The sequence below is a fragment of the Paramormyrops kingsleyae genome, chromosome 18, assembly GCF_048594095.1.
Source record: "Paramormyrops kingsleyae isolate MSU_618 chromosome 18, PKINGS_0.4, whole genome shotgun sequence".
NCBI classification, from domain to species: domain Eukaryota; kingdom Metazoa; phylum Chordata; class Actinopteri; order Osteoglossiformes; family Mormyridae; genus Paramormyrops; species Paramormyrops kingsleyae.
In genome coordinates, this window is record NC_132814.1 from 24,843,064 (window position 1) to 24,857,633 (window position 14,570).

Sequence of the window (14,570 nt, forward strand, 5' to 3'; positions counted from 1 at the left end):
AATATTTGAATATAACTTTATGTTTAAATATTTATTGTCAATGGAGCGCAGCACTCTTTCATCATTAGGGGGCGCTAAGTTACACTTCCCATGGTCATTGCGCACTTCATGACACATCCTAGTCGCGACTAGACCAAGATGGCTGCTGCAGTCAAGGTGTCGTCACTCTCCAAAGGATTAAATCCCATTTGGGGAGGGGGATTAAGACATGCGTTCAAAGTAAGCCGTTTTAAATGGAATGTTTTTCCTGCTATCTGTAGTACACGAATGGCAAATTCGTATAATGACAACGCACTGATATGCAAGATTTTTACCCCTGTGTTAATTGTTCATAGGTAATTTCAACATCTACAAACAGTCACAGAGAAAAGTCATCTTACACCGTGAGTATACGACTGGAAATATGATTCTGGTATAAAAGCAATACCACTGCAAAAAAGTATTTGTACATGTACAATAGGCAATGTGCAATGGTCTTCGGGGGAATGAACCGCAAATAAGGATTTTTTTGTATATGGTTGCAAAAATACTTCCCCCTGCGATCTTCTAGAAATAAACGAGCAGAACAAAATCTTGAGTCTTACATTTGAACGAAAGCCTGTAATTATCTAAAGCGTTTGTTCTGAGATATTAACGAAGCACGTTGACGTTAACCAGCTAACCAATGTGGGGGCACGTGAAAGGACAAGCAGATCTGGTGAACCTTATTACACTGAGACACGGGCCTTTTAGCAGGCTTCACTCTGCATCGTCAGATCACTAGCTAACTTTATTTTTGGACTGCATTCAATGCTGAAAAACAATGCGGACAAACAGCATCTCCCGGAAGTTCTTGGGAGTCTCCCTTAAATTGCCAGCGGCACTCTGGCACATGATGCGCAACGTCCCGGAAATCTGCCTTCAGCTGTCATCTGAAGAATTCCGACTAGATTGTACTTAACTTTCCTGGCCTTTACATCTCGGACCGTGGGCCCCGTTCGCAGGTGAAATTGCCTGGCACCCCTCAGAAGCTGCCGCCCTAATGCACTGACTTGTCCTGATGCTAACTGAGATTGCACATCCTAACAGGTTTTTATCATAATAATTTGTGCGGGTAAACTAACCTAATCTGTATTGTATTTGATTGGTAAATTTAAGAAACGAACACTAATTGAGTGAACTAAACGTATTAATTAATAATTAATCAGTTGTTTTGTTGTCAAGGCAAAATGTTAAATCTGAGACTTGAGATTTTTTTATTTATTACATATTTTTATTGTGATATCTTGGTGTGATGCCGTTTTTCTCACTAATGATTATTTTTTATTTCCAACCTTTTTCCATCATCGCTCAGGGACGGATCATTGTAAGTATGCTTTGTCTGGTAAAAACATATCTGTATTACATATTAATAAAAGCTTCTAAGCATATTATTCTGCTAATCAAAAAATATTTTCTAGGTCTCTGCTCTCTTGATATGTATGTTTTCAAATTGGTAAATGCTAAACCATTAGCAAACTTTATAAAGATTGTACAGTGTTTTCTGTAAGAAGTTTAGTGTCTCTTCATTTCAAAATGCACTCACACTTCAAATGCATTTTGATACATATACGCTACATATAAAAGTGTCTTCGTGTGTGTTCCAAAACACATTTCAGAGCTCTGGACTTTATGTGCAATTCATATGCAAAATTTAGTCAAAAATGGTGAAAAGGCAATTTTTTGATTTCAAAATGATTTAAATGGAATGAGCCACTGATTTAACTCTTAACTGGGCCGGTTGGCCAATATGAATAAAAAAGATTGTGGAGCGTTAATATTCACATCGGACTGACGAGAATCATGTTTGGCCTGCGTTCATTTCCTGCCGTCAGCAGATTTTATTGTCAGCCTTTATGTTGCTCATGGAATTTCACCCTTGGGAAAAATAATTGGGGAACCCTGGTTTAGTTGAATAATCTGTGCTATGAACTGGTTGACAAAATGAAGAAATGTTTTGTTCACATTGGGGAAAAAAGCTTACATTTTTCTTTCATAAAAGCTGCCAAAATAATGATGATACAGTACAATACAATAAAATATTGTCTTGGAGGCATTATCTTTAATAGCCTTTTATTTTTCAGCCTCCACCTGCTAAGTATGGTGGCCGACATACTGTTACCCTGATACCGGGGGATGGTATTGGACCCGAGCTGCTCAATCATGTTAGAGAGGTCTTCAGGTAAGTCAACTGGGTGAAACTGTGGTCCTGAATCCTGGTACAGGTGTACGAAAGTGTCCGCTTCTTATGGTCAAAAATTGTGGCTTTGAAACCCATGAAGCTTGGGGTTTTTCAGTAAGCTGGAAAATATTTTACGTTAAATGTACATCGCCCCAAAATTGAAACCACATATTGATAGTCAAAAAAGGGGCAGATCTGACACTTGATTCCATTAAGATAACTCAAAAACTTGTAGCCAGGTGTGCTTTGCAAACAAGTAGCAGTAGCAAGCAGAGAAGGAGAAATGAACCGAGGTCTTACTTAGTCTAACAGCGAGGTACGCTGCCTTCTTGAAATCTGGGCAGATGACGGCATTTGTCATCTCATAAAAGCGACTTATAAAAACTCAAAATGCTTGGACAGTGGCTGAAGGAGAGAGGATTTCACTGTTTGACTGAACAGTGCCATGTGAAAGTAAGGAAAACTGAGGCAGCAATACGTAAAACTGAGAGATGATGAACTGCACAGCCCATTGTTGTTCTGCTTGGATTTTTCTCTGAGTGAAAGCAAACTGAACTGAGGGGGAAATACTACAAACTCAACAACTAATTTGGACCAGAGAAACTGACCTACAAGTGCCTTAAATGTATTTTACATAATTATTTTTCAAAGTATGTAAGCACATTGCAGGGGTGACAAGTTGGAAGTGATCAGATTCTGAGACCGATCCCCCCCACAAAAGGGGTAGTTCCAGACATCGGATCCTGTTAGCGTGATAACTGAAAAAGTGTTTGACGGATCTTTTTCATGTTGTATATTTTAAGATGTGGATCTGTGAAACCTTGAGACAAATAGTTTCAAAATTGGAGCAGCGCTGCACAGTGAGAGCAAAGAGAAGGGCAGCTCAGACATTTGATCTTGTCAGCATGATAATTATAATTCGAAAAGTATTTGTCTGATCTTCAGTATGGATGAGGATTTCCAATTGTTTGTGTCTTGAGACAATTATTACAAAACTTGAAGCTACAGTGCTGAGTGACAACAAATAAAAAGATTAATAAAATATTAAACTCCAGTCCAACATGACTGCACAGGATAACTATTTTTTCTGTATTTGATCTTTGATTACTATTTCAACATTTATATGGAAAATCTATACCTGGGAATCTTCCAAAAATTCCAAAATTGAAAGTGCAGCGATAGCAGGCCAAAGTGGCTGTAACAGCTGCCATCTTGCAAACACAGCCATCACATCTAAACTTATTCTGAGCATTTTTTGCAGCGTGTTTACCTGTATTTCTCTGTGCATGTTTTAATGTCCATCGCTTAAATTGTCATTTATATTATTCATATTTTTCTGTATTTAAATATATTTATTTATTTCTCATTTGCACTATGACCATTGATCCTGGTGCTCTTCTCAGAAGAAGAGAGAAGACAGAATTCACATGCCAAGTTTAATTAAAATCAATAACTGAGATGCAGTGGTCATTTTGTGAATTAAAATGAAATTACCCTGGTACAAACCTACACAGAATCTGAAGCACTGCACCATATTGTTTGTGGTTGTAGTTGTGCTTGCAGTTTGTGTTTTTAGGAGTGTCTTTTGGCTGACATGTCAGTTGCTTTTTTTTTCTGCTACAGGTTCACCTGTGTGCCAGTGGACTTTGAAGTTGTGAATGTGAACTCCTCACTGAACAGCGAGGATGACATACATAATGCAATCACCGCCATTCGCCGCAATGGTGTTGCTCTCAAGGGTTAGTCTGTGTATGTAGTTATGCTGTTAATGTTTTAGGCTTGTTTGCCCTTGTGAATTAAATCAAGGTCACCTGATGTGTCTTTGCAGGAAACATAGAGACAAACCATATCATGCCCCCTTCACACAAATCCAGGAACAACCTTCTACGGTGAGGCTGTAAAATCATTTTGGTGGTCCTTTCTTCTCTGTCTGGTTCATTACTACATTGAGGTCTTGGAGCATGTGAACAGCTCTGTTTCTTGGCCATTGTGATAGTGAATCATGTAATGGAATGATCTCGCGTGAAGAGCAGGAGTCTCACAGAGACAAGCATGGAAATTCGTAGAGCCCGTTTCTTGTGACATGGAGAAGTTTTGTTTTCTGACCAACTCAGAACGAGTCTGGACCTGTATGCCAATGTGATGCACTGCCAGTCCCTACCCGGGGTGCAGACCCGTCACAAGAACATTGACATCATCATCATCAGGGAGAACACGGAAGGAGAGTACAGCAGCCTGGAGCATGAGGTGGGAGTGGCCTGTGCATTGTTACTGCGCCTTTGCCCAGTTCTTCTCCAGACCCTACTGACAATGCTCACCACATGCTGGTGATGCCCTACGCAGGTCATTTAAACAAGCTGCCATATTGGGCATATCAGGCTGACCCACATGTTTTTACTTACAGGTGAAGATCCACCTGTTTGTCCTGCATGTAACACTGATTGTTAAGCACATTTTGTTGTTTTGTCCTTCTCTTAACGCCGTTTGACGTATTAGTCGTTAATCATTTAACTGAGGTTTTTAGTAAAGTCAAGCTAGATTTAGATTGACTGTTCATAACAATAAACAAAAAAATAATTAATTGTTCGATTTTGTTTTACTGTCCATTTGCTCGGCGTGAATGTAGCCCTGGTTGCTGGCACGGCGTTAAAAGTCGGTGTAACTAACCTTGCCCCACCACGCTGGCAGAGTGTATCTGGGGTGGTGGAAAGTCTGAAGATCATCACGCGGCTCAACTCCCTTCGCATCGCAGATTACGCCTTCCGCCTGGCCAGAGAAAAAGGCCGTCGCAGGGTCACCGCCGTCCATAAGGCCAACATCATGTGAGTTGGTCCCGCCTTCACTCCTTTCTGTTGACGTACAGTTAGGAAGACCAATGCGCAAGCACACGTTTTCAACCTGGGACTCCATCCAGTCACGTCTCCCTCCTGCATATAGGAAGCTGGGTGACGGCTTATTCCTGCAGTGCTGCAAGGAAGTAGCCTCAGGCTACCCTGATATCACCTTTGACAGCATGATTGTGGACAACACCACTATGCAGGTGCATCGACACTTTCATTCAGTAGTTTTCTGCAAATCTGTAGCCCCATTTTAAACTCCAGTCCAACATGACTGTTAAACTGAGATGATTATCCCAAATATAGAGATAAGAATCATCACTTAGATGGACACTGAAACTTGCTGGGTTGTTCTCTCCCCGTTTCACAGCTGGTTTCCAAACCCCAGCAGTTTGATGTGATGGTGATGCCCAACCTGTACGGCAACGTGGTCAGCAATGTGTGCGCAGGCCTGGTGGGGGGGCCGGGCCTTGTGCCCGGAGCCAACTACGGGCGAGACTATGCCGTGTTTGAGACGGTAAGAGAAACTGGCACGGGCTGGCATTCCGACCGAGAAAGGAGGATGATGAACAGCTGACAAACGGATCACATGCAGTCATTCCACATACACAGGCAGATTTATTAAGGCTGAGGTGGGACATGGGAAAATGACAGGATGCTGCATTTTTGTGTGTGTGTGTGTTTTATGTTTTTTTTTTGTCCCAGGCTACTAGGAACACAGGGAAAAGTATTGCTGATAGGAACATCGCCAACCCCACCGCCATGCTTCTGGCCAGCTGCCTTATGCTCGACCATCTCAAGTGAGTTTCTGCTGGTTGCTCTTCTGGTTTGGAAGCTCATGTGTCGTCATCAGAAGTGTTTTTTTTTTGGTGGTGTTGCACTGACCTCTCAGATAATTGTTTTGAAGAAACCAGGGTGTTTCAAACTTTTTAACCAAAGATTCACATCAGATTTTTGCTCAAAGTCAGAGATCTGGAACAATTTTCAGTAACAAAACAGCATTTCGTGAACTTTAAAGAATTAACAACTTTCAATGTTACGCATCAACATACAGCAATAATGTGCTTCAAACCATGTTAAGCCATTTTATGTTGATCATATTCATTCATAAGGTGCATTATTGAGTCCAGATTAACTTGCAGTTCTGTTCGCATCCAGGTTTGGACCCTAAACTGATGCAGTAGTGATATGTATAAGTGTCTGGCATTCATGACACTTTGTTAGCCAATCAGGTTGAAGGGATTTATTTTACACATGTAAAATGCAAAGGGGGTGCACTATGTATACCTTATAAGGGGAGGTTGTGTGGATGCTGATTTTTTCTTTTCTTTTTTCTTTCTTGTATCCCTCTTTTTTTCTACAGACTTCATGAATATGCCACGTTAATTCGAAATGCAATCCTCACCACCATGAACGAGACGAGGGTACGGCATGCCTTATGCTGAACTCCAGCCTCTCACATCCCCGTCACAACATGTCTTGACTATACAGTTATGCATTCTCCTCATGGGTCATAGATGTCAGAAATCACTGCAGCGCTGTTGGTCATGTTGTATCTGAGTGTGTCACATTTTTTTTTAATCATGTTGCGCTCCTCTGTTTTTCTCCTCCTCAGCTGCACACGGCGGACATTGGAGGACAGGGCACAACATCTGAAGTTGTCCAGTCCATTATGAACATCATCCAGAGTAGTGGACCACGCACTACAGCTCAGTACTGAATTCCCTGTGAATGAACGCCCTGTGCTTAGGTATCCAGATGTTTTTGTGTCTCTCCAAACTTTTGAGTTTTGCTAAAAATATTACTCTGTGACCTGGATCATCTTCTCTTAATATGTTTTAGAAATGTTTCTTGCATCAGGAGCAGAAAAGTATCCTTGCTCTTTACATTTCTGAAATGTGTGCTATGCCAGGAGTAGAGATTGGGATCTTTTCAGTCTCACATACAGAGGCCCTGAGATGTGCATCAATGAAGCCACAACTCTTCTGCTTTTGAGAAGTTTCTTTGTGTTCCTGGGGCAGCAAAGGAAGCTGTAGATGAAAATTTGTACCGACAAAGTTGTGTCTTTGTCAGGCGATGTGCTATTTGTGACTTCATTGAATTCTATTCTAGATGACTGTTTTTCCTTTTTGTTTTCTTGAACGGGTCCAGTGTGATCATAAAGATGAGCAAGATGCCACAATCAAACACATTATCTCTATTGTCAGTCCCTGGAATGTTGTACTACTTTCACTTATGGGAGAGTAACATTTGCATGTATGACTTCACCAATTGAATTAAACTTCTCCATCTTTTGGCTTGTATACCTGTGTTTTGTTGGGAAATTATTTTTTTTTAAGTGGGATACAGCTCTGGAAAAAATTAAGACCACAGCATCATTTTTAGTTTCACTTATTTCTCAGTTTATTGGAATACATCTGTGTAAAATATACATTTTTACTCCAGCCTGGCTCTTCCCTGCTTCTCATTGATGAAGGGCTTCTTCCTGGCTTTATGGGTCTTTGAGGGCTTCTAGAGTCCTCATAGTCCTAACTGTCTTAGCAGTGCATTTCACACCACTTAATGTTTCCCATTCTTTCTGAAGGGCAGTTGATGTCATCTTCTGATTCATGAGGCACTGCTGGATAAGTTGGTCATCTCTACCATTAGATCTTCTCCTTTCTATCTGGCTGTTTTTGGTCACTGCCAGTGTCTCCTGCTTTACTTCTTTCTTGTGTATTGCAGCCTTAGAAGTAACCTGCCTCAGTGTAGCTTTCTGCTAGCAGAAGCTGAAGATCAATAGAATGTTCAGATTTTTTGTACTAGAAAATGCATTGAGTGCCATTTTGCATGAGGTGACATTTATAGATGGCACCATGAATGTATATTCAATAAAAAGATGATTCCTAGTCCCAAGAAGCTTGGCAGAAGAATTTTTCAACATAACAATCCAAAACACACTGCAAAAAACTACACAAAAGTGAAAACTTTGAACTGGCCAAGTATGTCTATTGACTTGAATCACATAGAACACCTTTGTGGTATTTTAAAGAGGAAGGTGGAGTGACAGAACACCTCCAGTGAAGCTGAAAAGAATCATCTGTGAGGATCGGCAGACAGTCTCCACAAATTAAATTAAATCAGGCGTAGAATGTCATCCATATAATGTTTTTATCAAGCATCAATAAGATCCATCAAACTCGTTTTGACATCGCATTCAAGTCAAATGTCTGCTTTCACCCTTCACTGCCACTACCAGTGTTTTCAATGAAAATGATTCATCACACAGTGACAGACCAGTCCTAAAACCATGTGTACAGTGACAATCAAACAGAGAACAAGTGACATTTTTGTAATTTACGAAGTTACTGTCTGTCCAAATTCGAAACTATTCTCCAATTAATAGAAGAGATACACTTTAATCATATTTCATCAGTTAAAATTATCCCACATCATAAAATAAGTTAAAACAAGAAATTTGAAGGTCTGCGATCAAAATTGGAGAATGAGAATTATTTTGTCACATATTTTTTATTTTAATCTGACATATCTGGCAACCCCAAACTATTAGGCATCATTGGTGGGCATTTTTCAGCATGTTGGGCCTCTTGGTGACTGAAATCGTGACATGTTCAGATGAAGGCTTATAGGACGACCCTCTTAGCCGTGGGAAGAGAAGTCATTCTAAGAGCTTCATTTCTCAAATATTCAAGATGTGCAAAGACACTAAGTGAATCAAATCCCCAAAAAATGCAAGTGTATCTTAAATGCATGTGAGATGATCGTGTGAGAGAACAAGATGATCGGCGGCTCCGGCTTCTTCAGATATGGCAAAGAAACCCTTTAGTTACTGAACTGTGGCAGAAACTGGAAGACGAGTAGAACAAAATCAAGGAAATATGTTAGGAGACAACAGAAAACACTCATGGTTTGTTTACAAAAATTTAATCCAAACCAAATTACAAAGCACAGTCCCCCCCATTCCCATTAATCAATGCTATGATGTCAGAATGTATGAACCTTGCAAAGCTGGAGCAAAATGAGTTCCACTGATAGCAGGTTTTCTGATAAAATTAAGTACAACATGAGTCAGTATCATTGGCCAAGATGTAATAATCCAGTATATATTACTGAGCATTTTGTTGACATCGGTACAGTAGGTGTGCAGCATACAAATTATGCTTGGATGGCACTTTTTGCAGTGAAGGCCAAGTAGTAGACCAGGATACCAATAACAGCAGCCACAACCTCAGTGGAGACCCAGGGACCACTCCATGCTCCCTGCAGAAGAAAGACTATCAGCTACCCCACCTTTATAGGACATACAGGAAGCTAGATTTGGTGGTGTAGGAAATGACAGCGTTGTATTCCCCGAACAGTCCTGTCATTTAGTCCGCCCATCTAATCTGTACTCGTCCCACACTCACCGATTTATACGATTTCTAAAAGTACAGTGTAGTAGCTCTGAAGCGGTTTAGGTTCTGACAATAAATATTTTAAATTTATTTCATTGTCGGTACCGAACCCAAAATGATGTACTATAATGGTATATAATGAATACAGGTGGCACTGCAGCCTTAAAAAGGACTGGTGAAGCCATTATAAAAAGATTAGATGAACAGTATCAGTGCACAAGTTGCTTCCTGCCATGGCAAATAAACTGCATTTTCCATTATATATAAAAAAAAATTACCCAATTTTTACTCAAAATTACCAGCCTGTGACCGCTTATGATGAACCCAACCCTCTTACCCTGTGGTCCACGTTGACAGAGAAGAGTGGCTTGATGGAGTCTACATCTTCATTGTTCCTCTGTGCCTGAGACAGACGAAAGGCCAAAGATCTTACTCAGTCACAGAAAAAAAGCCTCCGCACCGATAGGCATCTCACACTCGCCAAAAAGTCTCTTACCTTGCGTAGTGCACTGTATGACTCCTCATCAAAGAACTTCACTTGGTACGTCCCAGAGGAAACCTGCTTGTGGGGGACACTCCAAGATACCTGAAGAATTTGTGGGGAGGAAGGGGTCATTTTTTTTTTTTTTGCCCATCCACTTCACACATTAACAGAATATACACAAACGAGAAAGAATCAAACCTGATACTTTCCAACATCTTGCCCTCTGGTTACAGGAAACTGCTTTCCACTGATATCAGCATATAGCACCACACTCTGTTTAGGAATTAAATCAGTCACTTTAAAGAATCATTAATACAAATATGTTTCATAACATCTAGGCTGCAAATTTCAAACAATTGGTGAATCTGTATAACAGAATAGCCCGATCATTTTGATTATGCATAAAACCTTTTTCACAAACAGAATAGATACCAGCCAGAGAAATTGAAATGTTAAAGTATTTTACCTGGGCTCCATTGGCACAGGCCAAACTGAGCTCCACAATAAACACAGATTCTGAGGCGATGACAGCATCCGTAGTTGTATAGGAGGAAGGTGTGATGATTGGGTCTGTACAACTTTCAGCTGGGGAAAAATGGACCACAATTGAATATACCGATTAATTTGTGGCCATCAGTTCTATTTTGCACAGGAGAAATCTCACTTAAGACATTTGTAATGTGTGGCTCCCTAATGGTGGACTGAGCTGCCAAATCAGATGCAGTCATGAGATTCACTCTCCATTCACGTTCAAGAGGCACCTCAAAATCCACCAATTACAGCAACGCTAGAAGGATTCTGACATGTAGATTATTACATTATGACACGATGTCAACACTATGGTGAATTCTGACGGACATTGATCAAACTAAAAATTATCCATGGGCATGTTTTTCATGTACAAGTACCATACGAAAGACAAACATAAAAATTACATATCAAGATAAAAACCGAACTAAAAAACGTTGCGTGGAAAAATTAACAGTATCAACATAGTGCACATAAACCAGGTAAAATAAGTGGCAGTGTAAGTACTGAAATATTAGATAAAAAAGGTAAATAAATACAATACAAAAGGCAAAACAATAACAAAATAAAATTAAACCGATTCTATGGAATGGAATTGCGGGGTTGAAAAAATCTACTAAGGGGGTAAAAAGCCACGCAATCGGCAAGATATTCTTATTGGCATACTGAAGCATTATAAACAGGACTACCTATTGGCATACTGAAGCATTACAAACAGGACTACCTATTGGCATACTGAAGCATTACAAACAGGACTACCTATTGGCATACTGAAGCATTATAAACAGGACTACCTATTGGCATACTGAAGCATTACAAACAGGACTACCTATTGGCATACTGAAGCATTACAAACAGGACTACCTATTGACATACTGAAGCATTACAAACAGAACTACCTATTGACATACTGAAGCATTACAAACAGGACTACCTATTGACATACTCCAAAGTGAATCAAAAGAAGCCATACCAAGTAGCCCACTAAGCAGGGACGTTAATTGTTCATTTAGCCCGTTTCAATCAGAAGGGCTGCACACAGGGCTCCAGTGTGGATTTTGGACCCCGCAAAAGCACATGGGACGAAGTGGTGGCTCTGAAGCTGTGGCCCTGTGCCAGTAACTGGAAGGTTGCTGGTTCAAATCCCATGAATGCCCAGAATGATTCTACTCCGTTGGGCCCTTGAGTAAGGCCCTTAACCTGCAATTGCTTTGTCCTGGTTATGACATTATTCTACATCCAGCCCGATAAGGAGGTCCTGCAACTTACAGGGAAAAACTTGGGGGTTGGTGGCAGGTTTCTCCAGCCACCGGAAAAAAAACCTCGGACTAGTGTGGTGCTGAGGTATCACCTGCCACATGGCTGCACTCAGGTTCTCATCCCTGAGGTGGTTTGTCGTGTGGTGGGTGCAGCAACACACTGTAATCAGTGCATGCTCCTTACCTCCTACAAGCACATCATATTTCACCACCAACCCAGACCGATCAAATTATATTCCAAATTGTTGTTCCCTGTCACTCAGGAGCCATTGGAATCACCCTAACCGTCGACCGCCCTCCCATCTTTACTGCGCCGTTACTTCACTTAAACCTGATCGAAGCGGGTTAGGCATGCAGCATAAATTACCAGGACCATATACCGTTTGGAAGTGAGCTACGTAATATCCAAAACTCGGAAGTAAGCCTATAACAGAACTCGATCCATCACGTAATGCCAGCGATGCAATTATACATAATCAGATGCTACGAGTAAGACTTACTCCGAATGAAGAACCACAAATATTACAAAGCATGCAATCGCTAAAAAAGTTAAGACAATATTCTGTTTCACCCATATGGGGAGTACTATTCCCAAAACAACCTGAGATAACTTGTAACGTAAATATTAGACACCAACTACTACTTAATTAAACGGGGAAAAAACTGATAACATGATTAAATCCCTGTTAAACCCATTAAAGGTACCTGAGCATAAACAGGCGACGACAGCCAAAAAAGCGGCAATCCGAATCATTTTCTTCTTTTTTCTTAGACCGAAACCTACACGTTCAGTCAGATCACACGTTCAACCCAAACGAAAAGCCAGCTCAGCTATAGCGCGCTAAGACTTCTGGGATTGACGTGACCGATGAAGACGTCATTCGCGTGCGCAGGACGCACAGTCTGAGTCGCGTTATTTTTTCCTGCCCCAGGTCCCCGTCAGAGATGGAGAATATAGATTAGCTCTGTATTAATGCTGTTTTATGTTTAGCTAAGTTTTTTTATACATAAATATGAATAGAATTTAAAAAATGTCCCCCCCAACTTTGTTTCCTTTAGAAACGAATTCAATATGTACTTACAATCCCTAAACTTTATTTAACACAGCTCGTCTCCTTGGCTTCCTGGGAATTCTTTACAATGCTCTTATTCCTGAGAATGAGAGAGGAGTGGTGTGGTGAGACCCGATTTGCCACATTATGTAGTAATTTGGGACTATGTCAGTTTTCACCACTGCAGTCTCGTCATAGAATGGTTTACTGCCTATGATCGCATGTCAGTGTTTCTTACCACCTTACTCCCCCTTCCTCAACCTAATAGAGGAATTCTTCTCAGTGTGGAGGTGGCATGTATATGACCATCGGTCCTATGACCAGGTGTCTCTACTGGGGGAAATGGGTGCTGCTTGTGAGGACTTTACTGTGGAAGCATGCTGAGGGTGGATGAAGCATTGAAGAAGGTTCTTCCCCCTCTGTCTTGGAAGACAAGACATCAGATGTGATGTTGATGAAGTGTTGTGGTCAAACAGAGAAGACAGACTGGATGCTGAGCTGGCTTGAAATGTTAGTTCTGTAATGTATTTCATAATGGCAATTTTTAAAAATACTTGTTTCATGTCCTTGAAATTTGTGTTTGAATTTTATTTTTTGCAAATATCTGTTTGTATTCTACAATGACTGACTAGAAAAAAAATGGTGTGCCTGGTTTTGGTTCAAGCACATTTAATTTTTTTGCACATTACATTTTTTTGTGTAGTTATGCCTTGGTCAAGTGTGCATTAAGGGAGCAATACTTTACAGTGTTGTGGCATGTTTTGGTTCTTTTGCAAATGTGATATAGTGTTGTGATAACCGTCTTTACAGCCTTGGGAAATGCACTTAGAGTTTTGAGAAAGACGTTAAGATTTTGGGAAATGCGTCTTAGCAATGGAGGAGAACTGCAACAGAAAAAAATTATGCCAAAACCAAGAATATTATAATTTGCGTACCTACCCTGTACTCGTATACAAGTGGTTTTAATAGTTAATAAGCAAATATTAATCAAAATCTCACCAATAAACCAGCAACATCTAGTACAATTACATTTAAATGAGCGCTAATAACAGGAATGTTAATTAGTAATACATATTAAAAGAGTATCCGTAAATCTAATTTGTTACCATAGCTGGTTTTAAAAATGTTTTATACACGGTGATTATTTCATACTTCCCAAACAAAACTTTATTATAAAAAGTCCTTATCTGGCGAAAATGTTTTAAACACGATATATGGTGTATTAAAACAATGTGCATAGAACTTGATAAATGAAGTCGTTTACTGGTAAAATGCTTTAGAATTTTAAGATTGCAGTATATGTAACACAGGTAGTCTATACTCCTTAGGTAATGTGTAATTAACACGGCAAAGTATAACTATTGTAAGTGAATAACTATATACGGAAATAAATACACACTCTTAACTTACGTACTACATAATGTATACGTCCGTTTCTCAGAATAGGTGTTTTCAATGCCAAATTTAACATTCAGTGTTCCCTTAGAGAATATAACAAAGTTTGTAATGTGATACCTTTACCTCTGTTGAGTTTGATACAGGGTTATTTATATTACTCTAAGGGACAAATAAGTTTACCTTCTTTACAGCTAAATCAGATTCCTTTAACTAATAAAAAGTGTAATAATAAAATCATAAAAGTAATGTTTAAAAATAAATTATTTCACGATGTTAATAGTAACACAAAATTAAAAGGGAGAAATGTTAAAATAACGAACGAATATACACATTTTTTGAAATGGCCTATCCCCCCCAAGGTTAAAGAAATGCAATTTAAAATAATCAATGGTTATTACCCAGCAGCAGAAATGCTTAA

General features: G+C 39.8%; 2 protein-coding genes across 2 annotated transcripts; one reads left to right on the plus strand and one right to left on the minus strand.

Moving 5' to 3' along the window:
* Window positions 1–86: 86 nt before the first annotated feature.
* On the plus strand, window positions 87–7,340 carry idh3g (isocitrate dehydrogenase (NAD(+)) 3 non-catalytic subunit gamma). The gene is made up of 13 exons (XM_023834117.2): window positions 87–219; window positions 336–383; window positions 1,334–1,345; window positions 2,103–2,200; window positions 3,824–3,939; window positions 4,029–4,089; window positions 4,315–4,447; window positions 4,889–5,022; window positions 5,138–5,240; window positions 5,408–5,554; window positions 5,743–5,837; window positions 6,401–6,461; window positions 6,653–7,340. Exons 1-13 carry the CDS (start codon window positions 139–141, stop codon window positions 6,755–6,757), a joined length of 1,194 nt encoding a protein of 397 aa, XP_023689885.1. The 5' UTR covers window positions 87–138; the 3' UTR covers window positions 6,758–7,340.
* Window positions 7,341–8,945: 1,605 nt separating this feature from the next.
* ssr4 (signal sequence receptor, delta) lies at window positions 8,946–12,566 on the minus strand. The gene is made up of 6 exons (XM_023834122.2): window positions 12,408–12,566; window positions 10,382–10,500; window positions 10,114–10,188; window positions 9,928–10,017; window positions 9,769–9,834; window positions 8,946–9,297 (listed from the first exon to the last, which is right to left on the minus strand). Exons 1-6 carry the CDS (start codon window positions 12,454–12,456, stop codon window positions 9,193–9,195), a joined length of 504 nt encoding a protein of 167 aa, XP_023689890.1. The 5' UTR covers window positions 12,457–12,566; the 3' UTR covers window positions 8,946–9,192.
* Window positions 12,567–14,570: the final 2,004 nt, after the last annotated feature.